Here is a 24,611-nt window from a genome sequence, read left to right as displayed (position 1 = left end):
TATCTTGTTGATGCCACTTTCCAGGGATGGCTGCTTCTGAAAAAATAGGGGCTGGGGACATAGCTCAGCGGCATAAGCACCACCCTTGCAAGCAGGCAGTCTTGAGTTCGATCCCTGGTACCGATAAAAAGGAAAAAGACCAAAAAAAAAAAAAAAAAAAAAGTACAAAATCACCCTGCTTTTAACCAGGTGTAGAGTCTGAGAGAATGAGATTTTACTCCCCTTCCTGGAGAAATTCTTAAGGAGTTTTTGTTATTTTCATTTTCATTGGTATCAGATAGATGCCAAAGTGTACAGAAGGCTTTGTGCTACAGTGAACATTTCAGATACTGTTTAAGTATTGCTTTCTTACTCACACAGGGCCTATTGTCCTGAGAGGTTAATTTATTAGTTTCCTTCTTACTATGAATATTTCTCCTTCATCCTTCCTAGATGTTGACAATGCAAATCTCAGTTAATGTCATGACCAGATTCTTTCACCACTAATGGAAATGCAGGTTTCTTACATTTGCAATCATGTGAAAGGCTACAGCCAACCACGTGGCCACAGGAATGTCTCCCTCTCTCCCTTTCTTCCATCCTTTGCTCTTCTGGCTCCCTGCTTCCCCCACCAGCTGTAGTGCGTATCAGTTTTTGCATATATGAAAATGTCTACAGTAAATTTTATTTCTAATAGTTTTATTCATGGAAACTTTTCTTTTTATTAGTTGGCGTATTTAGGATTTCTGATGCTTTATACATTTGTTGTTCTTGTACAAATGGAACGCTTACCTTCAGTTCAAGAATGGATTGTTATTGCTTATATTTTTACCTATGCCATTGAGAAAGTTCGAGAGGTATGTCTTTCCTTTTTCTTTAATTTGTCTCTGACACAGCCTAGATTGTGTTTTATTTCTTCAGTAATAATATTATGCTTTCTCCCACTTATCAAAAGGCATTAAATATCCTTATAGCCTGTTAAGATGGTCTCACTGCTATTGTATTGCACTGGTCACTGAAATGTACTGCATTGCCCACTAGTTGTTACTTAGATTTACTGCTACCTGTCATTTTTCAGTTTAAATTGTAAATTTTGTAATGTCATGATTTTGGAAAGAGTGTTTTGTCCTTAAATGCATTTTTATATTTTCTATTTAAGTATCTATATTAATGTTGTTTTATAATGAATACATTTGCATAAATATTTTTGTATTATTTCATGTCTCTGCTTTACATTTAAAGAACACATGAAATTGCAGAGTAAAGCACATAGTATTTCATGTCCATTTAGCATTATAAAAATTTATTTTATAAAATGAATTACTCATTTTAAGTACTTAAGACTGCCAGTTATTACATGTGTTTGTTTTAAATAAGCTGGGAAATATAACTAATTAAGTGAGTGAGCTATTTATTTTCTGGAATAAGGCATCTTTGAAAAATGCTGCAAGGCTACCCAAGTATTTCTTTGATTCTAAGTGAACCAACTTTTTAAAAGCATTTCTGGAGACCTGTGCTGTACTACAAGACTTGTTGGATGACTTTGATTGAGCAAATCGTTTTTTATAAGATATACTTATCTCTGCTGTCTTAATGTTTTGTTGACTAAATGTACCATGAAATGCCAAAATAAAAATTAATTAATTGGAAACTAATAAACTAGCTAAAATTCTACTGTGATATAATTGAATACAGTATATATTTTAATAAGAAATTGATTAAGACCTTTTTATTTCTTCATACCTTTAGATATTTATGTCTGAGGCTGGAAAAATAAGCCAGAAGATTAAAGTGTGGTTTAGTGATTATTTCAATATCACTGATACAATTGCCATAATTTCTTTCTTCATTGGATTTGGACTGAGATTTGGAGCAAAATGGAATTTTGCAAATGCATATGATAATCATGTTTTTGTGGCTGGAAGATTAATTTATTGTCTTAATATAATATTTTGGTATGTGCGTTTGCTAGATTTTCTAGCTGTAAATCAACAGGCAGGACCTTATGTAATGATGATTGGAAAAATGGTAAGTTGAGAGTTGTCTGCAGTTACTCTTGGGTTTTATTGTTTCTTAAAAATCATAAAAATGTGTTACTAGCATACTTTTCCTCCAGCCAGTGAATATCTGTTATTTCATGTTTATTTGCTTAATACTTCTAAGTCTTCTGTTCCTTAAGGGTATATTATTAACTTTTTAAAGTGTAAGAAAAGCTTAGAGCATTTTGTTTGTGTTATAATGAAATAGTGCTACTTTTATGAGCATTTGGCATCAGAATGCAAAATGTGAACTTGTCTATATATTTCTTATCTTTACTGCTGTCTTGATCAAACCACATCATCTAGCTCTTTTAATAGTCAAGAAATATAAATATAAATATAAATTTCCCTGGCTTGTTTTCAATCTGCAGTATAGCTAGAGTGATTATTCCAGAATGCAAATATGAATATGTCACTTTTCTCACTTTAGTGGGTTTCTAGTGATTTCTTTAAAAATAGCTCCAAGAGATTAGAGTATATAAAATCCGTAAGTCCTGATCAGTTTGTCTCTGCACACTCCCTCTCCCCTGTTTTTTGAGCCAGCACAGTGGCATATATCTTTAATCCTAGCTTTAGAGAGTCCAGGAGTTACAGAGAACAGCCTGGGCCACATACCAAGGTCTGCCTTAGAAGTTTCTATGTTTTGACATAGCTGCTACCAGAATAGCATAGCACATGTTCTTTCTACTTGGAATGATCACCCTCATCTATATTTACATCCTTAGCTTTTTTGACAAATGACTTTAATGTTTATCCTTCAGATCACAATTCCAATTTTCTTTTTCAGGCGAGTTGTTTTTGGTCTCATCTAACTAGATCAGGTTTGTCTCCTGTGTCCCCTTTGTCTAAGTTTTAAACTGCATTCTCACTGGATTTACCTTTTCCTTAGATTATAAACTGCTTGGAATAGGAACCTTGTTTAGTTTTGGTCACGTCTATTTCTCTAGTTCCTTGCACAGTGCCTTCATATATCATGTTCTCTTCAATAAAGATTTGTCATTGGATGAACAAAGCAATTAAATGTTTTTTAAAAACTACATAAAAATACTGAAGATTACCCCTATTTTGAAAGTTTTATTAAGATTTTTTGTATTTTTATGTCTTTAATAGATGATAAATTTAAAAATTATAACATTATTGCTTATTGAGTAAATTAATGAATAGGGAATATTATAACTCATAGGAAAAGAGAATTCAAGATCGATGTGAGTGAAAAAGGCCCAGCCCGACTGGAGTTTCTTTTAGAATAGGGAATAGTTAATGGCAGGCAAGTTGTCTAGACAAGATGTAGTCTGGATTATACAGGTCCCTGAAAAGTGAGCAGTCTGAATTCTTTACAGAGAATGAAAATACAAGGAAACCACTGAAGAGCCCTACCCCTCTTCTCAAATTTAATATTTTTTATCTTGCCTTTGATACTTCTGCCTTCTGTTTTTTATTGTCATTTTGTATACTCATTTTTAGAATATGCAAAAATGATCAGATTTATTGTAAATGTTGACATTTGGCCTTCATGGGGCTGTTCTCCTCTGTGAGGTTATTATTTATAGATGAATATTGTGGGGTTTTTTTAGGGTAAAAAGCAGTCACTTTGTTCGATATAAATGCTGGGAGCTTATAAACCGAAATAAATAAGGATTAAAGATAGAAATTAAAATAGTATCTTAATTTCTTTAGTTCTTTTTTTAAAGGATGTCCAGATTTGCATTGTAATTTAATAACAAAATTTGTCTATTTATTAGATGAATTGCTCAGTTAGTCTCTTTCTCAATTTTGTTTTAATTATAGAATTTCAGACTACCTGACTTGCAAAGGTGCCACTTATTTTTCAGTGCTCATATTGATAAATCAGTTTGTTATTTTGTTTTGCTTCTAGATTATTCATATCCAGGACAAGGCTGTGTGGGAGGATATTAGGTTTGGGACAGGTGGAGAATAATGCTGTCTTGCCTTGCCTTGCCTTTCCCTTTTCTGTTCCTGTTCCCGTCCCCATCCCCGTCCCCTGTCCTCCTTTCCCCTTTTCCCTTCCCCCTTCCCCCGTCCCCGGTCCCGGTCCCGTCCCGTCCCGTCCCCTTCCTTTTCCTTCCCTCCCCTTGCCTTCGTGACCTCGGGCCTGCCAAGCAGGTGCTTACCCTGCTGAGCAAAATCCCCGGCCCCCACAAATTCCATTTTGAATCAGTAACATAGTTTATTATAAGCAAGGTATAAGCATGGATTATTTTTTTCAGTGTTATTTCATGTTTTGCAGTGCTGGGGATTGAACCTATGGCTTCACACATACTACTAGGCAAGTGTTCTACCATTGAGCTGTATCCCCAGACCATAGATTTTTCTTTTTTAAAAACACAATCTTCCTAACAGAGTTTGTGTAGTGATGAAATTTCTCTGAATGCTGTTATCAAAAATACAAAGAAAATCACAGGTTTTGGTTGTCTATCAGAATATTAGAAACATTTTTTAAGGTGAAAATTTGTTAAAGTGTTTGGTAACAGTGCCTTTTTTTTTTTTAAACAGGTAGCCAATATGTTCTACATTGTAGTGATTATGGCTCTTGTATTACTTAGTTTTGGTGTTCCCAGAAAGGCAATACTTTATCCTCATGAAGCACCATCTTGGACCCTTGCTAAAGATATAGTTTTTCATCCATACTGGATGATTTTTGGTGAAGTTTATGCATACGAAATTGATGGTAAGAGTTTATGATTACAAAGTCATCTATTTTATGTTTTAAAGTCATTATTGCATTAAAATTGCATGTTTTCTGAAATTATACTTAAAACCTAAGACCTACAACCAACAGTAGTTAACCCCAGAAGAAACAAAATGTAACTGGTTAACAAATGTTTTAGAATTTTTTCACTTACAAATAATGGGGACCTGGCCTGCATTGTCTTAAACACTGAAGACATTTATTAATCACATGGGAGAAAATTCAGGTTGAGTGGTCTTTGGAAAGCTCACAGAGTTCATCACTAAGGACCCTCGTTCTGTTTTCTCTCAGTGCTTATGATGATTGTGTCTGGTGTATGCAGGTTCTCCTCAGAAAAGACTGTCAATACAGGACAAAGGACACGATTTATCTGTGGGAATCTGGAGGATTCCCTCCAAGGCATCCCCTTTTGAACCTGTCTTGTCTCATTAGCTGAAGTGGCTTCAGTGTTCTGAAGGTTACTGCCAGGAGACAGGACGGGTGTGATCAGCCCAGGCCTACCAGTCACGTGGACTGGATAGTGAGGAGTCAGACAATGTAAGGGGCAGAAATCCTGATCTGACCCCTTGTGAATCTTGCAGAGCTCACAGCCTGTTGGGTTTTATAGGGATGACTAATTTCAGGTTTCTCTGAAAATGTGTGAGTTCTTTCTCTGGGTAAGCTAATGAACAAACCTCTGCCTGTTCAGCCATGGATGATTTTGTTGCTATTCACATTTTAATTCTTGGTTAAGAGTAAAATGATCTTAAAATGACAATTTCAGCAATGTTTATATTTTGAAATAATAAAGTACTAAATGCTAATAATTTATTCCTCCCTTCCCTTCTTTCCCTCCCCTTCTCTTGGCTGAGTCTAAGAACATTTTCCTCCTTAGTGGTCCTAAGGCCAAAATCCAGCCTCAAAGAGAATATCCAATATCTAAATGGACTTGGGTCAGATACGGTAGTAGAACATAGAGCACCCACATCCCTGTGAAACCCTTTGCTGTTGGAATATTTTTTTGGTGTTGGGGAATGAAACTCACAACCTTGTGCTTGCCAAGCAGGCACTTGTGCCACTGAGTGAAACCCCTGGCCCTTTAGCAATACTTTTAAGCTGCAGTTCTTCCTGCTGCTTGTCCAGAGGTGTTTGCTGGAGTCTGTGAAACAGAGTTGTGTAGGGTCCAAACTTCTTTAAGTAAAATAAATAAGCACTGATTAATGGCAATTTCGATGTTTAACTTTGTTCTTCTTTTTCCTAAAGTGTGTGCAAATGATTCCGTTGTCTCTCAAATCTGTGGTCCTGGGACATGGTTGACTCCATTTCTTCAAGCAGTCTACCTCTTTGTACAGTATATCATTATGGTTAATCTTCTCATTGCATTTTTCAAGTAAGAGTCTTATTCATTTGTCTATTATAATCATTTGATACACAGTATAGTGCCACTCATTTTGATTTATACAGATGTTAAAGTCTAAAAGTTTTATTGAACCTTAACCTACAGTAATAAAATTGTCTTTAAAAAATTTCAAGGAGGAAGTGATGCTTTTTTCAACTCAGATGAATTCTGAATTTTAGACTTCTATCTTTCAACATGCAGTTCTTTCTTAAATTCAATCCTTTTCTGGGGTTTTGTCTGCATTGCCAAGGAATGCAGATTCAGTATGGAAAACAAAAGAATACAAAACTCATTGCTAGGGCCAGGGATTTAGCTCAGTGGCATAAGCACCTGCCTGGCAAGTGCGAGGTCGTGAGTTCAATCCCTGGTATCACAAAAAACAACAACAACAACAACAACAAAACCCAGAAAAAAAACAACATCACTAATCGCACCCTTAATGTTTAGATGTACATCTGTCTTTTTTTTCTTTAACAAACATAAACCATATATTTCTTGGAATGTTTTTCAAGTTGTTAGAGATACCTACTTTTAGGACTTCTTGCACTGAGGCTTGGCTCCCCACCTTCGTACTAAAACTAGGTATCATTACTTTTTAAAATTGCCTTTTTTGGGGCATGGAGTCTTTTTTTTTTTTTTTTTTTTTTTTTTGTCTTTTTCATTTTTATCGGTACCCGGGATCGAACTCACGACCGCCTGCTTGCAAGGCAGGTGCTTATGCCGCTGAGCTAAATCCCCAGCCCCAGATGGGGTCTTTTTTGAGACAGGGTCTCACTGTGCAGTTCAGGCTGGCCTTGAGCTCACTTTGTAGTGCAGGCTGGTCTTGAACTCGCAATGATCCTCCTGCCTTAGCCTCCCAAGTGCTGGGATTACAGATGTGCATCACTGCACCCAACAATAATTGTCATTTTGATAGTAAAGTGTGATTGTCTGCATTTGATTACTATTAATAGAGAGTTTTTTATGTTTTGACTATTCTATAATCTTTTAAGCCTTAAAATTTCAGTATTTCCTTCTGCCCCTTTTTTCTGAGAGGTTCTTATTAAGGTCCTCAGCAGTATTGACTTTTTCCTTCCATTTCCTGCATGTATATTTTTCAGTTTTCATTTACCTTTTAATCTCATCCTATAGAAGAATACTCTTAAGTTCTAATGTATTACAGAATTACAGTAAAGCCTTTAGTAGTTAAAATATAATTAACTTAAGTTTTTAAAAAATTTCTTGTTATTCTAGCAATGTGTATTTACAAGTAAAGGCAATTTCCAATATTGTGTGGAAGTACCAGCGTTACCATTTTATTATGGCTTATCATGAGAAACCAGTTCTGCCTCCTCCACTTATCATTCTTAGTCATATAGTTTCCCTCTTTTGTTGCATCTGTAAGAGAAGAAAGAAAGATAAGACTTCTGATGGACCAAGTAAGTACAGTAAATCAAGGTAAATGTTTTATCACATCTCAGTGCTGTATTGGTATTGATTTTATTAGGAACGTTTAATTGTTTTAAGGTTATTGTGAAGACTTTTATTTATTTATTTATTTTGACCCCTTGTTTGAAGATGAGAAGACTTATTAAATTTACCTATACATAAAGGAATTTTTAGTGCTATTTGATGTCTTGAAAAGTAATTACAGTACAATGTTGAAGCTCATTTTAGAAGATGCCATCTCAGTTTGTTTTTGTTAAAATATTAATGTAAACTGTAACACTTCAGCCGTGTTTTTTAGAAACCATTTTTACTGTCCTGTAAACAACCAGATTATAGTACATACTGTATATTTCCTGAAACTAATCACCTAAGTACTTAACATTAACTATGGGTGCTTAACATGAAGTCTAATAGTGCTTAGTGATCACTATTCTATGAAGTTAGTTCTTACTCCTCTGGTGGTAGAAAGAGACAAAGGAAGGATGTAGTGTGGGAAACAGGAATCACAAGTGAAGAAAGTACCTGACACTACTCTGTAAGTTAAAAAAAAAACAAAAAAAACTTCAGTGCTTTAGAAGCGTAATAGTAGAAAAAGGAAAAAATACAGAATAATTCATAAGAGTTGGGGTTTAAAGTTTAAGAACCTAAAAACCCTTCATAATAGTTTTCATTTTTTTCTTCCTTAGAACTTTTCCTAACAGAAGAAGATCAAAAGAAACTTCATGATTTTGAAGAACAATGTGTTGAGATGTATTTTAATGAAAAAGATGACAAATTTCATTCAGGGAGTGAAGAGAGAATCCGTGTCACTTTTGAAAGGTTCAGAAGCTCTTTAATTATACTTGATGGTGTGTCAGAAAGAATTGTTTAGTTATGTCTCTTGCGCATGGTAATTGTTCAGTGTGTTTTGTTAAAACAAATTAAGTAATTTATATTGCATAATGGTTAGGTTACTACTTTATATCACACAGTTATTTTCCTGATTTTGTTTTCTTTGTTTTTGTGATACTGTCTTCACATTGAGCTACATACACAGTACTTTTTATTTTGAGACAGGGTCTTGCTAAAAACTGCGCATACTAGGCTTAGCCTTGCAGTCTTACTGCCTCCGCACACCCACATGCACTGGGATCAAATCCGAGGTCTTGCAGAGGTGCTTAACCACTTGCACCATAGCTCCCTCCTCTTGTTATCTTTCAACCGTAATTGTGGTTTAAAAGAATAGAATTAGTATTCTGCACTACTGAGGGAGAAGAAAGGAAAACTGTCTCACAATTTTAAAGTCTGTTTTAATGACTTTGCTGCATCTTGGAAGTGTAATGGTTTGGAGGTAATTAACAGTAATGTTAGTTCTAACACATTCTGTAAATAATTCAAAATACCATGTTTTTATAACTTTGGAGTATATGCAAAATTTGTTTTACCATCATTTATTAAGACTAAAAACTAATTTCTACATTAATTTTTAGCATTTATAAGATACCTATTTTTCTTTTGCAGAGTGGAACAGATGTGCATTCAGATTAAAGAAGTTGGAGATCGTGTCAACTACATAAAAAGATCATTACAGTCATTAGATTCTCAAATTGGCCATTTGCAGGATCTTTCAGCTCTGACAGTAGACACATTAAAAACTCTCACTGCCCAGAGAGTTTCAGAAGCTAGCAAAATTCATAAGGAGATCACACGAGAATTGAGTATTTCTAAACATTTGGCTCAAAACCTTATTGATGATGGTCCCATAAGGCCTTCTGTATGGAAAAAGCACAGTGTTGGAAATACACTTAGCTCTTCTCTTCCTCAAGGTGATCCTGAAAGTAATAATCCTTTTCTTTGTAATATTTTTATGAAAGATGAAAAAGATCCAGAAAGTAACATATTTGGTGAAGATTTACCTGTCATACCCCAGAGAAAAGAATTCCATTTTTCAGAGGCTGGTTCCTCTTGCGGTGCCTTAGTTCCAAGTGCTATTTCTCCTTCTGAACTGCGACGGAGACGACATGGGGTAGAAATCTTAAAATTATTTAATAAAAATCAAAAATTGGGCAGTTCACCTAATAGCACACCACATCTCTCATCCCCACCAACCAAATTTTCTGTTAGTACACCATCCCAGCCAAGTTGCAAAAGCCTCTTGGAAACTGTAACCAAAGATCAAGAAACTGTGTGCTCAAAAGCTATACAAGGAGACAGTGTAGAGTTTGGAGCATTTGTAGGTAAGTTTGGTTAATAGTTACATTTCACCTAGCAAAAAGTAACTAGCTATTTAAAAATGTGACAAGTGAAGTGTATTTTCATACTATTGTAAAGATTTTAAATGAAACTAGAAGTGGAGGAAATAAATTGAGCTGTAAGAGATACTGGTGTACACCTATTTGGCACATTTTACCATAATAACAGTAAAATCTATAGTAATTAAAATGGTATGATAGAATTAGCTATAAGTTTATTTTTATTCGTTATTCTAGCTAGCAATGTGTATATACAAATGAAAGCTTATTTGGGTCCGACTTGTCTTTGTTTTGTTTTGTGGTGTTTTTTTTTTTTTTTTTTTTTTTTTTTTTTTTTTTTTTGAGACAAAAGGTATCTTATGTGGTTCAGACTGGCCTTGAACACACTACATGTAGGCCAGGCTGGTCTTGAACTGGTGGTGATTCGCCAGCCTTAGGCTCCTGAGTGCTGGGATTACAATTGTGCACCACTGCACCTGGCTGGGTTGTCTTTTGATTTCTAATTTACCTTCTGTTGAATTTGATCAACTCTTGAAAGAATCTCAGTGACTCATACGCATTAGGTGCTTAGAGAACAATAAAAGGGTACAGGAGAGATTGGAAACAACAGCAGAGACTAGTATAAATAAGTAGGGTAACCATATAATTTTTTATCCAAGTCAGGACAGTTTTGAGGGTGAACCAGTTAAATTAGGTCAGCATGGAAATCAGGAGTCTGCCGAAAAAAATCACTGTAGTTTTATGTCACTTAGTGGGGGCGACACTAGGCATTCTGGTCAGGTGAAAATCAAAGTGTGCTCACACAAACCAAGATGATGGAAATAGTGTGGCCATTTAGAAATATGTGAGACTGCTCCTGGTATAACAGGGTACTGTTTTTCAGTAAACTTAGTAGCCTTTGGTGATGTAAGACATGTAGCACAGTAAGTACATAAACCAATAATAGCAACATTTATATCAAGTATTACATACTAACTGCAATTGTATTGCTGTACTTTCACACAACTTGCAGCACAGTTTTTGTTGCAGTGCCAGCACAGACACAAGCTACAAGCTGTTACTAGGTGATAGGAATTTTTCAGGTCCATTAAAATCTTACAGGAGCATCGTATGTGCACTCTGTCATTGAAACTTTGTCGTGTCAATAAGGGGTAGAAACTTTAAAACATACTTAACACAATTAGAAAATTAGCCCATTTATACCTGTCACCCCCACTAACCTGGTACATGTCTGAGAAGCCAGACTGTAGGATGAGTGGGAGGATGGTGTAAAGGAGATGACTCTGAAAACCTTAGCAGAGAAGGCAAAACAAAACAAAAAATAATTTTACGACTTTTCTGTTGAGGGAGTTTGTTTTTAATGGTAATGGATAATTAAGCATGTTTAGTGCCCATACATATGTTGAAGGAGTAAGTGAAGAGTTAGCTGAGTTCCTACAGTTTGGTGGGAAGTGTATTTTAATCATCTCTGGATGCATCATTAAAGATGGAACTATTTGCTGGGCATGGTGGCACATACCTGTAATTCCAGCACTTGAAAGGCGGGGCAGGAGGATCCTATGTGTTTGAGACCAGCTTGGGGTACATAGTTCAAGGACAGCCTGAACTGTGTAATGAGACCCTGTCTTAAAAGAAAAAAAATAGTAAGTTAAAGTATTAAAGAGTTCCTTGGAAATACTTGGGTAGTTTGGAGCATAATCATATTAATATTTAGGTAGGGTATAGATGAGGGCCTCTGTCTTTTTCAGGTTTGACTTTTTCCCTCGGGTGGGAAACTTTTCAGTTTGTTTCTACACTTACCTTTAACACTTGTTCTAGCCTCCCAGTAACTAGTCATGGACCATCAAGGAGTGTGTAGAGGATATGTCAATTAAGCCCATGTAAAGTAATATCCACATTAAGGCTTGCCTGGCAAATTACCTAAGTACTGAATGTGCTGATTTATACTGCAAGGCTATCTGGAGTTCATTGAATTAACTCCAGATGCCTATGTAGAATGTACCCTAATTTTTTTGGTGGGGGCAGTTTGAGACAGGGTCTCCCTATGCAGTTCAGGCTGGCTTTGAACTATGTAGCCTAGGCAAGCCTTGAATTCATAGCAATCCTCCTGCCTTAGCCTCCTGAGTACAGAGGTTACAGGCATATGCCACTGCACCCAGTCTATCTTTAAAACTTGCAGCCCAGCTACCCTAGTGTATTTTGGGTATATGTATATATAGCCTTTATATTTTGTTATTAATAATAGTGATTTTTCTGCTTTTCTTTTGAACTTCAAGCTATTTTTATCACATTGAATTCTCTTAGGTATTTGGCTTTTATTTTTTAATTTAAACCCAGCTTTGCGTGCTTCTTTGCAAATGTTTTCAGTGTTATTTATCAGAAGAGCTAATGCATATGCAAAGCAAACTATTTGAAAAACAATGTAATTTGTTATTTTTATAAGCTTTAGACAACGTCTTTGTTTTTATGGTAAGGGAACATAATGTATTTTGGAGCTTCACAGAAATGTAGCATTTTCAGTGCTGTGCCTAATAGTGTTGCATTTGAAAATTACAATGTTTTCTTTTGCTCATTTTTAAGTGCTTAGTGTACAAAACAGTGGATTTCAATACATTCATTCATTGTGATCATCTTTCCCCTATTAGTGTTTCTAACAAACACATCCTTCCCTGTTTTCTCTATACTCTTTATCTATTGAATTGATGTCATCTTTTTTTTGTTGTTTTTGGTTCTGAGGATGGAACTCATGACCATATGTTTGCAAGGCAGGCACTTTGCTGCTAAACTAAATCCCCAGCCCTGATGTTACTATCTTTTTTTTTACCCAAGAATGTTTGATACATGTTTTTAAGTCTAGCTTATTTTATTAACATGATGCTTTTTAGTTTCATCCATTTCCTGATCTATTTTATTCCTTACAGCGTAATAATAATCCATTGTGGCTATATACCACATACTCTTTTTTTTTTTTTTTTTTTTTTGTCTTTTTCGTTTTTATCGGTACCAGGGATCGAACTCACGACTGCCTGCTTGCAAGGCAGGCGCTAAATTCCCCAGCCCCCATACCACATACTCTTTATCCATTTACCTGTTGATGGGCACAAAGCTATTTCCATAACTTGGCTATTGTGAGTTGTACCTTGATAAATACAGATTTGCAGGTGACCCTACAGTGTGCTGCCTTAAATATCTTCAGTATATATGAAGGAGTGGAATGGATGAATTAAATGGTAATTTTATTTTTAATTTTTTGGAGGAACCTCTATTCTCACTTTCATAGTGGCTGTACTAATTTTACTTTCACACCAGCATTTTTGTAAAAGGTTCCTTTTCTCCACATCTTCACCAGTCTTAATTGTATTCTTGATAGCCATTCTGTCTGGAATGAGGTGGGATTTCAGTGTCGTTTATACTTCTTTAATGGCTAAACATGTTAATCAGGTTGGTTATTTTTATTACTTCATTTGAGAGAAGCATCTGGTCGATTCATTTGCTCATTTAATATTTAAGGGTTTTTTTTCCTTTGAGTTCTTTATGTATTCTAGGTGTTCATCCTGTATCAGAAGAATAGATGACAAAGACTTTCTCCCATTCTCTTTTGTGTCTTCATTCTGTCACTTGTTTTCCATGTTGTCCAGAAGCTTTTTAATTTGATAACAGTGCCATTTACTAATTCTTGATATTTTTTTCTTGTGCTACTGTGGTCCTGTTCAGGAAGTTTTTGCCTGTACCTTGGTGTCAAGTGTTTCTCCTGTGTTTTTTCTATTAGTTTGAAAGTATCAGGTCTTAATAGATAGGTGTATTGTTACATTTTGAATTAAGTTTAGTGCAGTATGAAACATGGGGATCTGATTTCAGTCTTCTACATGTGCCTATTCAGTTTTCCAGCACTGTTTGTTAAGAGGCTGTAACAAACATTTTTGGCTCCTGTTGTCAGGCATCAGGTTGTATGGATTTGTCTGTTTCCTCTATTGTGTTGCATTGGTCTAAATGTCTACTTTTGTGCAAGTACTACCATGTGCTGTTTTTGTCGCTATGGTTTTTATTGTTTAATCTGAAATTAGGTATTATGATTATGATGCCTCCCGCCTTGAGAATTTTGCTAAGGATTGCTTTGGCTATTTTTGGTATTTTCTGTTACCACGTGAGTTTTAGGGTTGTTTTTCCTAGTTCTATGAGGGATGTCATTAAAATTTGGATTAGGATTACATTAAATCTATGGATTGTTTTGGTAATACAGTCATTTTGACAATACTAATTCTATAGGTCCATGAATATGGGATATCTTTCCACCTTCTAGGATTGTTTTCAGTGTTCTATAATTTTCATTGTATAGATGTTCAGCCTGTTCGTTTAGATGGATTCCTAGGTGTTTATTTTCAATAATACTGTTTGCTTGATTTCTTTCCCACCTGTGTTATTGGAGAATAGAAAAGCCGTTTTTATTTGTTTGTTTGTTTTTTTAACATATTGACTTTGGATACTGGTTATTATGTTAATACAGAAAAAAACCTTTTATTGGAATCTTTTACTTATTTATTCACTTATTTTCTTGTTAAAGGGCACAGGGATAGCATGGATTTACAAAGGTGTAAAGAAACATCAAACAAAACAAGAGAGCTGTTACCTGTAAGTCATATTATAATAGCATGACTCAATTTATTTTATTATTTTGATAGTTCAGAATAGAGGCATGGTCATTGCTGTGGCCTCAGTCCTGGTCATATGCAGAGCTGGTCTCTTATGATCTCAACAAGCTGGGAGCAGTTGAGTTTAACATTAACTGCCCAGCAAGAAGGTTTGCATTGACTCTGATCACAGAGCCTGTGGATCCCCTGCTGGCAACCCTGAGTAAAACAGGAAGGCTGTTTTCTCCTACTTGGGCCCCTCATAGCCCACATGGTGGACTGAAGAGCACAGGCTACTACTGATCTAGTTTCCAGACAGACCTGGACTTCTGCTCAGTGATGGAGACCTGCAGAGATCATGCTGGCCCTGCTTCTTCCTAGTCTCCTGCAATAAAGTCAAGCTGCTTTTGTTGGGGGAAGAAAAATAGAAAATAGAATTACAACTTTTTTTTTTTGATAAAAATATAGTTTTAATGGACCATCATCAATATGATGTTTTAAATATTTGAAGCTATACCTAACTCAAGGGGAATAATGTGTATATAACTTGGGTTTTCAAAACCAAAACTTGTGTAATAGTTCTTTTTTTTAGACATGCTTTTCTCTATTCATTTTCTGTTGACTTAGTACTAAGCTGAACTCTTTTTCCAGGCCTCACAGTTTATTAGAGCATGGTACTGGCTGTCATGTAACAAAAACCTGTGTACAGTGTGCAAGTGCAGGATTTCCAGTGCTGGCGTGTTTAAAATGTAGAGAAGAACTGCCAAAAATGTGTTTTTCCTTAACTGTTGCTTTCATAAATTGCTTGTAGCTAGTTAGCAGCTAAAGAATAATTAAGAGGATTTAGAAAAGTGTTAATTGTTTAGTCCTTAAAGAACTGACATTGTTGAAATGATTAATAAATACAGCAAATATAAAAATTTCTCCAAAAATCTTTCTCACTTAGTACATTTCTCACCCAGTACTAGAACCAAGACTTAAGAGATTCTGTGAATGGTGGTTTCTTGTATCCAAAGTTAATTGTGTAATTGCCAACATGACATGTTACTCCCCCACATATAAAAGATAGACATTAATGAACTTTGATATTTACACTAACATTTATGATATTCTGATTAAAGTATTATACTAAGTTGATTACCTTATGTCTACTAGACATTGTTTTAGAGTTTAATTGCTTATATGCAAATTGAGGTGTTATGGGGTTTTTTCCTTTTTATCTTTGCCTTTATTTGAAAATAGTTAACATGATTTTCTTCTAATAGGATTTGCAGAATGATGTAAGAAATATGATTATAGAATATTCAGAGATGCCTAGATATCAGGTACGTCTCCTTAATGTACCTGGGAATCAGAAACTGAGCTTAACATATGCATACACACTTAGGTAGAGGAAATCACATAAGTTCAATGGACTGATCATAAAACTGTGACATACTTGTAAATATCTGAATTTTCTGTTATAATTTCAAAGGAGAGAGCTAAATAAATGAGTTGAGTGCATGTGTTTCGTGATACATGAAAAAATATAGGAATAAGAAAAAGTAAGTGTAAAAAACAACTACCAGTATTGGTTTGATAATTAGTATAATGTGAGATATAGTATGTCTGCATTACATTCAGGTTTTTTGTTGACTACGTTTCAGTGGAAGTAGATGTTACCGGCAAATGAAATTTTTTGTGGACCTTAAGTCCTGGTAAAGCTATGTACAATCTGGAATTATTTAAACTAGTAGGTTTTCTTTTTCCTGTAGCTATGTAACCATGTAATTATTATATTGCCACACTCTGGTAGCATCATTTTGCTGTTGTGAAACATTTGATATACAAAGAATATAGTTTAGCACACAAAAACACTAAATAACAAAGAGTAAAACAGTAGTTCTTAACATATTTCACCTTTTAATGATAAAAGACTGTTAAAAATTTTTAGTAAGCAGAAAACTTCTTGATGAAAGCAAGAAGGTTTGGGTTTCTGTGAAGTAGCAGAAAAGTGGTGGCTATAGATTTTTGGTTTGGTACTAGTGATGGAACTAGGGCCATGCCTGGTAGACAACAATTCTGCTGCTTAACTGCAGCCCAAGCTCATGGGTAAATTTTGAATAATTTACTTAGGAAAAATAATTCAAACTACAATAGGATAATGTGTTTGGCCTTACGGTGGTCAGAGTCCTTGAATTGTTAATTATTTGTGTAGACCACCTTTCTAAAAATGCACACATACAAGATTTTTTTTCCCCCTTTTTTTGGTACCAGGGGTCAAACTCAAAAGACCTCACACTCACACTTTCCAGACAAGCACTTGATCTCCTGAGCTAAATCCCTGGCCCAAGATTTTTCTTCAGAGGGTCTGTAGATAACTTGCAAATACCTTGAATGAAATCCATCTGTTCCAGTGTAAAATCTCTGGTCATAGGTGGTTCTGAGACACTGATTGTTCCTAAGAGTATGTTAAGGAAAGTACCTAAAGTAAACAGGAAATAACTACAGCTGGTTCCAGGAAAAACATCTAAAATTAAACAGCAAAGTACAGTCAGATTTGTCATTGTGCTTCATCTGGAAAAATAAATAGGTAAAAAGGCAAGAGAATTAATTATTAGATACTCAAATTGCTTGCAGCTAGAACAGAAGAAACATGAATGTTTAGCAGAACATTTTAGCAGACCTAGAAGAATAAGGAAGAGAAGAATGCCTTCTGAGTAAATACAGATGGGTGGTTGATTAAAAATTTGGAAAAGTCTGCTTTTATTCTCATACTGCTTTATCGGCTTGGACGAATTCTAGCGTTAAATGTAAATATCAAATCATAGAAAATAGAAATGTTTAGTAAGCCATTAGGGCTTTCCAAATGTATAAATAATAGAAAATAGGGAAGTTGTAAAGAGATTTTTGAAGTTCTTTAGCGAAGTAAATTAAAACTGAAGTATAATTGAAGTTTGACAAATAATGAGCAGAAATCTTTGTTAATGAATATTCAAATCAGGAAGAAAGCTGTCAAGTCCCCAACCTCAAAAAACCCAATCCAAAGCAATATTCCTTAGGTGTCCAAGAGAAATGTATTGAGTTGAACAAATGGAAGGGTTATTATACTAAGAAAGACAGCTTGAAATTCAGTTGTTCTAAAGTTATGTTTCTGTATGATATATACATAGCCTGACCCTTCTGGAGATCCTCTGAACCACTTGAGTTCTTATGCTGGATTTACCAAGTGTCACAAGACTTTGGTTTCTCATCATTCAGAACAAGGTGAGTATTCTGATTTTATGAGTTCTGTTAATATACTCATTTAAACTTCAAATGTATTGTGCCAGGGGTATAGCTTAGTGGCATAAGTACCTGCCTGGCAAGCCCAAAGGTGTGAGTTTGATCACCGGCACAAAAATAAAAAAACTTTAAATGTATTGTATATCAAACATTGAAATGTGAATGGCATGGGGGTTGGAGGTGAAGATTCTAATTGTTGCTGTAACTTTGGGAATGTCATGTAATCCTAATAGTATAGTATTCTTTTTCTTTCTGGGTTTTTTTTTTTGTACTGGGGATCAAGCTCGTGATCTTGGCATTTGCCAGGCAGGCACTTATGCCACTGAGCTAAATCCCCGGCCCCAAAGTAATATTTTGTACATATTGTTTTTGTCCATAAAGATGAAATACAAGATTTGCTTTTTTTTTAAACAAATGTGCTCATTTTTAAATTCTATAAATGTTACCTGTCATTTATTCAACATATTTTTCTAGTCTAGCTTTTAGCTATACTTATTGGTTTGAAATTAAAATAGGTATACTTTGAAAACCTCACATATAACCCTTATTTTTGTCCCAGCCTTTAGCGTTTCATGCTTAATGCCATTAGGTATGATTATATAAGTCTTGTCTACCTCTCCTCTTAGACAACAATTGGCATTCATACTGGTTACTTATACCACTAAATTTTCACGTAATTTATCTTGGTATTTCCACATAATGTCTTTTTAAAGTCAACTTTTATACCTATAACTGAGAAGCAGATCAGGGGCCAGGAATTAGCTTAGCAGCATAAGCACTTGTCTCAGAAGCACATGGTCATGAGTTATAAAAAAGAAAAGCAGACGAGTTGTAAAATCTTTTTAAGAAAAACAGTCCTGTCTTGTCCTCATCCCTCTCGCTATCAATTCATTCATTCTGTGTTGATACCCTGAATTCAGCAAATGTAGTATGACCAAGTTGAGGTCATTACAGGAGTGCAAGTTGGTTTTGACATTTGAAAGTACAATTATTATGACATATAATGGTGGCAGATTAAAAGAGAAAAATTCCAAGATCATTTCAGTAGCTGTGGAAAAAGGCATTTCTTAAAATTCTACATCTAATGATGACTAAAACTTAGTACTGTAAGAGTAGAAATTCCTTAATATCAGTAAAAGCCATCTAAAAAGCTATCACAAACACTATTTTGTCGTGAAATACTGAAACTTCAAGATGAAATACAAGACAAAGCTTCTGACAAATTGCAGATATTTTGGAGGTAGGGAAAGGGGATCATGGGAAAGGAAAGGATGATGAGCAAAGTGATAAAAAATAATAAAGATATACTATACAGATGTATGAGTTCATATATGTGTATGAAAAAGTATGGTAAACATGCAGTAAAAAGCAGATAAAGATTTTGCTTATTTCTGTTTTATATTTTAGAATCATAGAACAAATTATATTTTGGGAGAATAAAACTGTTAACAAAATTTTGAAAAACTATACTTCATTATAGAACAGTAAGACAGCTAATCCAATGACAGAAGGAATATAAAGGGGAAAGTTAAAGTATCCAATCGTATTTTAAGATGTTACTGCATTCTCATATTTCAGTTTAAAGCCACATCCATTAGCCTTCTAAACAAAGCAAGGACCAAACTTTATTTTCATGCTATCTGTTCCCAGAACACACACACGCAAATACACATACCTTTACCCTTTCCCATCAGTATGGTTAGACAGACATCCCAAAATGACTGAATTTCAAGATACAGTTTGTTGAGGATAGAAAAGATACTGACAACAGAGATACTGATTTAAATGGGAGAGGGTGTTTAAACACATTAGTGTATGTGTACAATATGAAAATAAAAGCAATAGAGAAGTCTTATTGCTTTCAAAAAACAATAGGGAAGTCTTCTGTATGCTTTTGTGAAAATCTCCAAGTCTAAAGTTTAAAAACTAAATAACTGTCAACAGTTGCTTTGGAGTTCAGTACCAATCTGGTACCAAGCATAGTCATTGCATGAGTATGTCTTTTTTTTTTTTTTTTTTTGTCTTTTTGAGGCAGGGTCTCTCTGCAGTTCAGGCTGACCTTGAGCTCAGTTTGTAGCCCAGGCTGGTCTCGAACTCACAGGGATCCTCCTGCCTCAGCCTCCTGAGTGCTGGGATTACAGGCGTGAGCCATCACACCCGGCTACGTGACTATGTCTTTAAAGAAAAAAGCCCAACAACAGCAAAACCTGAAAGTAAATACTGTAAAAAGGGAGGAGAGTGATATGGTGATACACACATGTGAAATGCACTCCAAAAAGTGTTGCCGGGGAATATAGAAAAAGGCAGTTACCTGAACTGCCCACTGAACATGATTTGGAAACTCTTAAGAAGGACAGAAAAATTTAGTTTATGCTCCTGTTTCTTGATGCCTTTTCATAATTAAGTTGAATGATTTACTTCAGTAATTGTAATGCTTGTGTTCTGTGCCTGGAAACATTTTGTCTTTGGTTAGTCAGCATTAACTAAACTTAAAGTTGCATAGTTTTGTGTCTTTTGTTTTCTTTCAGCAGAAAGCAGTGGTAGAAAACTATCTGCACAAGACACTCATGAAGTAGATTCCAAGGCAGCGCTACTACCGGTTGGTACTATTCAATTAGATAAATACGTATTATTAAATACATATTTATTAAACAAGAGCTACACGGTGGCAGTATTTTGTGTGTGAGATTATCTCAAGACTTCAAAAAAATTCTTACAAAAAAGGACATGAGAGCATGGTGACAGTTATACAGAGGAATCTCCTGCAGTGAACACTCATGAATGTTTAAAGAAAAATTTAAGCAAAAGAGAGGCAGGATCTTGTTTTGTTTGAATGCCAACTGAAATAATACTTGATTTGTTGACTGTCACAACCAAAACAAATTAGCTTTGGAGAAGGCAGAAAAATTACTTCTTTATACTCAACTACATAGAAATCAGCGCTCATAATTATACACAGTAAGATACTACCTTGATAGACTGCATTGTTAAACATCTTTAATAACAACTTTAATAACAGTTATTTCAGTAGGGTGCGGGGGTTTGTCAATTTAGGGTTTCAAGTAACAGATTCCTTTCCTGAATTTGGATACCAAGTCAGGAAACTCACAAATGTCAGTATAAACAGTGTTAGATTTCTCATAGGTAGGAGAAATACTGCTATAGACTATAAAATAAGTGCACTTAATATGAGGAAGGGAAAAGACTATCCAAAAATAACTGGCGAATCCGGAAAAAAAAAAACAAAAAACAAAAAACATTCAATGGGAATTGAGTAACATGAGGCATATCTAAAGAGTGAATTGCTAAACTGGGCCAGAATGCAACACAGATGAAAACAGAATTAGATCAAAATGTGTTACAGATCAAGATATATGAGAAATAAATTTAATTGGCTATGAGAAAGCAGAATCTGAAAAGATACACATGGCTTACAGTTTTCCAGATTGATATATAAAAATCCAAATTCAGACATGAGTCCCAAACTGGGAACGTAAAAATAAATTCATACTTAGGAACATTATAGCAAATCCGCAGAATGAAAATTATTTGTGCACACAAATAAAATAAAAAACTCTATAGTGAAATATGCCTTTGTATCCTCAGTGAATATCTTGAAATACTCAGTTTCCAAGATTTTAATTTTTCTGTTTGTACTTTGGATGTTCTTTTGGCAAGGGGTACCTAGTTTTAAAATCATAGAATAAGTCTGTATTTTGGGAGAATAAAGTTGTCAACAGAAATTATTTTGAAAAACTCGGTGGTAGGAAATGACATTTCCGAAATTTTTGTCCCACCTTGCGGTTCTTACATACCTTTATTATTAGTTCATGTGTATAAAGCAAAAACTTCATAGTATATCTTGAGCCTTTTTTTCTTGAAACATAAAGAAATGGTGCTGGGAAGGTTACTTAGGAATTGTGCTTGGTTGCTCTGTGTGAGGCCTAGATTTGATCCCCAGCATTGTTTAAAAAGAAAAAATAAATACCACAGAAAACAAAAGTGTTACACAATTACTTTTCACCTGGAGATTTTTTGGCTTAAGTTGTTCTTCATGTTTGTCTTTGCTTGAAGGATTGGTTACAGGACAGACCATCAAACAGCAAAATGTAAGTAAATTTTTTCTCACCATTAGACTTAAGAAGTTACAGTTTCAAATATTGTCTCTTTTTTCTGCTCTTTGTGTCATTTCTTGAACTCTCTTTTATTTGTGGGTGGTGATTATTCTGTCATCTATCTTTATGTAGTGAGGTTGGGGAACTTATTACTATAACTACTAAAGTCTTCCTAATGGTATTATTGTATTGATATGGTAATGGTATTCCTAATAGTATGTTTTGAGTCCTGTTTCCAACTTGCTGTAGAATAAATTTGTCAGGAGACCTAGTTTGAGCTTAATTTTGCAGTTGTTTAATTTCTCAATTCACCATTCTCATCAAATCTTGCACCTGTTTTTAGAAAATACTTTGGTTAGAGCAGTATTGCACAGTATATAGTAGAAAGCCTGTGTCTTGGTTACTTTTTTCTCATTGCTGAGACAAAACACTCAACTCCCAAAGTTAAGGAAAAAGGAAGGTTTATTTAGCTCATAGTTTGTGGAGGATTCACTCTGTAATCGGCTGGCTTCAGGGCAAAGTGGCACATGGCAGAGGCCAGCAGTTAATGGCAACAAAAAAACAGCAGAAGCAACAAGAGCAAAAAGGGAGGAGCACTGAGAGAAGACTTTCTGTCCCTTATACTATATGTAGGCCACACCCACTTGGGTGTTGTACTCACACCCTTAATCCCAGCATTGGACCAGGAGTCAGTCACAAACTCTAGAAGCCCACCTCCATGACTGCATGAGGCTTTGGGGGGACATCCGGACTCAGACTGTAACAGCCTACATATAGGGTGATCCTGTATAGAGCCATTGTGAAAATCCAGAACCAAAAGTAGGAACAGAAACAACCTGACTGGTAATTGCCCTCAGAAAGTAGGGTATTTTTCAGTAGTATAGACATAATGGTAAATAAGAGTCAAAGATAATCTCTGCTTCTAGTGTAGGAGTTAGTATTATAAAATTCCAAAGGATATTACACAATTCCAAAGTATATTTTTAAAGATTTGTTTTGATATCCATATGATACTGGAAAGGTGATAAAATTACTCTGTGGTACGGTCTGCTTGAGAACGGAAACCAATTTGAAGGAATTATATATTCTGTCTGTAAATGTAAAATAGATGTGAATGTATAAGGAATAAAATTAACTATGCTACATGGATAAGCTACTGTTCAAATTGTTTTGAGTATTCTATACCTCCTGAGTAGCATTTGGGAGATCTATTACTCACACCTCTTAGGATTATTGATTTTTATAACCAAAACCATAATATAGAAATATAGAGTAGGTCCTGGAAGTTGATGCTAATTCTGGTGTCTTAACAAGAGAGTATTGTATAAGCTGCTGACTCGGAAGTACCCAGGAGGTTAGAGTTCATCATCATTCTTACAGTGCTGAGAAAAGTGTGATGTATCAGTAGTGAGCAGAGGGCTAATGATAGGGTTAAAATATTTCCTATAAGACAATATTATCATTAAGATAAATATCACCCTTTGGCCAGATGGCATGTAAGAGCTAGAATGAGAGCGCAGTGGCTCTGTCTTCCTAATTTGTGCTATTTAGATTTAAGCTTTTAAGTGCTAAACAAGGCTACATATAGATACATAATGGTGAGCTAAACCTGTAATCAGTTTTCTTGGTTCTCATTTGATTCTCCTTTCCATTCTGGATCTCTACTGGAACTCTTGGAATTAAAATAGATACATATGGCCAGGCATGGTGGCACATAACTGTAATCTCAGCCGTTCCAGAAGCTTCAAGTTAGAGGCCAGCCTGGGGAACCTAGACCCTGTGTTATTGCTTCTGTTGAGATGTTCCCCACCCCCACCCTTCCCAGAGATGGTTGGATCCAGAACATTCATAGAGCAATGCTAGGATCAAGGGTACTAGTGTTACAGTGTTACAGTGAGTGTTACCTGCCCTATGTATCCTGGATGAGATAAAAGGAATAGAAAGAGCTGTGGTCACCCTTTGCTTGCTTTGTTGCCTTTTGCCTGCAGTGAACTGTTTCTCTTCTGTGATGCCTGTCTGCCATGCCACCTTGCCTTGAGCCATATGATTATGGACTGCAACATCTTCACACTGAGCCAAATAAACCTTTCCTCCTTTAACTTTGAGTGTCAGGTATTTTGTCTCAATGAGTAACTACAACATCCCATATCTAAGTAATAATAGCTCAGTAGTCAAGCATTTGCCTACCCTGTGTCAGGCCTCGGTTCAGTCCTTAGGGCAAGAAGGGAGGGAGGGGTAAGTTTATACATAACTGTGTAGATGCAGAGATACCTGGAGAAAAGTGATGAATAATGAAACAAATATGAATCTGTCAATATTCCTTTGATGATGATGACAGGGATGTTTACTTCCAAAAAATAAATGACTAAAATTGTGGCACAGCTAACGTTTTTAAATGTTTCTTCAGGTCATCAGAAGAAGGAACATTAAATGGTGAGTCCTTGTGATAAGAGTGAATGTAAAAAGTGAAACAGATGTGATCTATTAAAACAGTACCTCATTATTTTAGGGTTCAAGTTGGGAAAACCCCAGGTAGTTGGAAAATTCTTCCTTTGCATACCTTTTCTTTAATGTAGAGATATCACACACATTGCTAACCCTATGAATGTGATATCTTTTCTGCGACATGCCTCTTTATCTGGTACTCAGCCTGCTTTCTCTAGTGTTTCCTATTTTAGGGCACGATTCTCTTTCTAAAGTCAGCTGTGTGAAAAAGGAGTATGCTAAATGCTAAAACGCCTGACTTCTCATTCATGTGGTCATATTGCACCACCTCTTGAATGACTAGAATCCACTCCATCCCACTGCTGCTTTCAGATCACAGTCATTTCTCCCCCAT

General features: G+C 35.3%; 1 protein-coding gene across 4 annotated transcripts in view; it reads left to right on the top strand.

Annotated features, from left to right (window-relative positions):
• Nucleotides 1-24,611, top strand: part of Trpm7 (transient receptor potential cation channel subfamily M member 7) — a 98,898-nt gene that overhangs the window by 57,290 nt on the left and 16,997 nt on the right. For 2 of the 4 annotated variants that reach the window (XM_063248631.1, XM_063248617.1), the window contains exons 20-32: nucleotides 708-836; nucleotides 1,729-2,007; nucleotides 4,533-4,707; nucleotides 5,971-6,097; nucleotides 7,340-7,524; nucleotides 8,221-8,353; nucleotides 9,035-9,750; nucleotides 14,327-14,394; nucleotides 15,659-15,718; nucleotides 17,546-17,639; nucleotides 20,189-20,256; nucleotides 21,732-21,766; nucleotides 24,180-24,205. In XM_063248631.1, coding sequence (XP_063104701.1) covers nucleotides 708-836; nucleotides 1,729-2,007; nucleotides 4,533-4,707; nucleotides 5,971-6,097; nucleotides 7,340-7,524; nucleotides 8,221-8,353; nucleotides 9,035-9,750; nucleotides 14,327-14,394; nucleotides 15,659-15,718; nucleotides 17,546-17,639; nucleotides 20,189-20,256; nucleotides 21,732-21,766; nucleotides 24,180-24,205 — 2,095 coding nt within the window. Of the gene's footprint in view, nucleotides 1-707; nucleotides 837-1,728; nucleotides 2,008-4,532; nucleotides 4,708-5,970; nucleotides 6,098-7,339; nucleotides 7,525-8,220; nucleotides 8,354-9,034; nucleotides 9,751-14,326; nucleotides 14,395-15,658; nucleotides 15,719-17,545; nucleotides 17,640-20,185; nucleotides 20,257-21,731; nucleotides 21,767-24,179; nucleotides 24,206-24,611 lie in introns of all 4 variants that reach the window. The other 2 variants (XM_063248626.1, XM_063248614.1) reach the window with 1 other exon arrangement.

The sequence above is a fragment of the Cavia porcellus genome, unplaced genomic scaffold, assembly GCF_034190915.1.
Source record: "Cavia porcellus strain 051 isolate PalLab524CR breed Dunkin Hartley unplaced genomic scaffold, mCavPor4.1 scaffold_1, whole genome shotgun sequence".
Taxonomy (NCBI): Eukaryota; Metazoa; Chordata; class Mammalia; order Rodentia; family Caviidae; genus Cavia; species Cavia porcellus.
The sequence above is the reverse complement of the archived record's forward strand: the minus strand, read 5'-3'. Positions and strand labels throughout refer to the sequence as shown.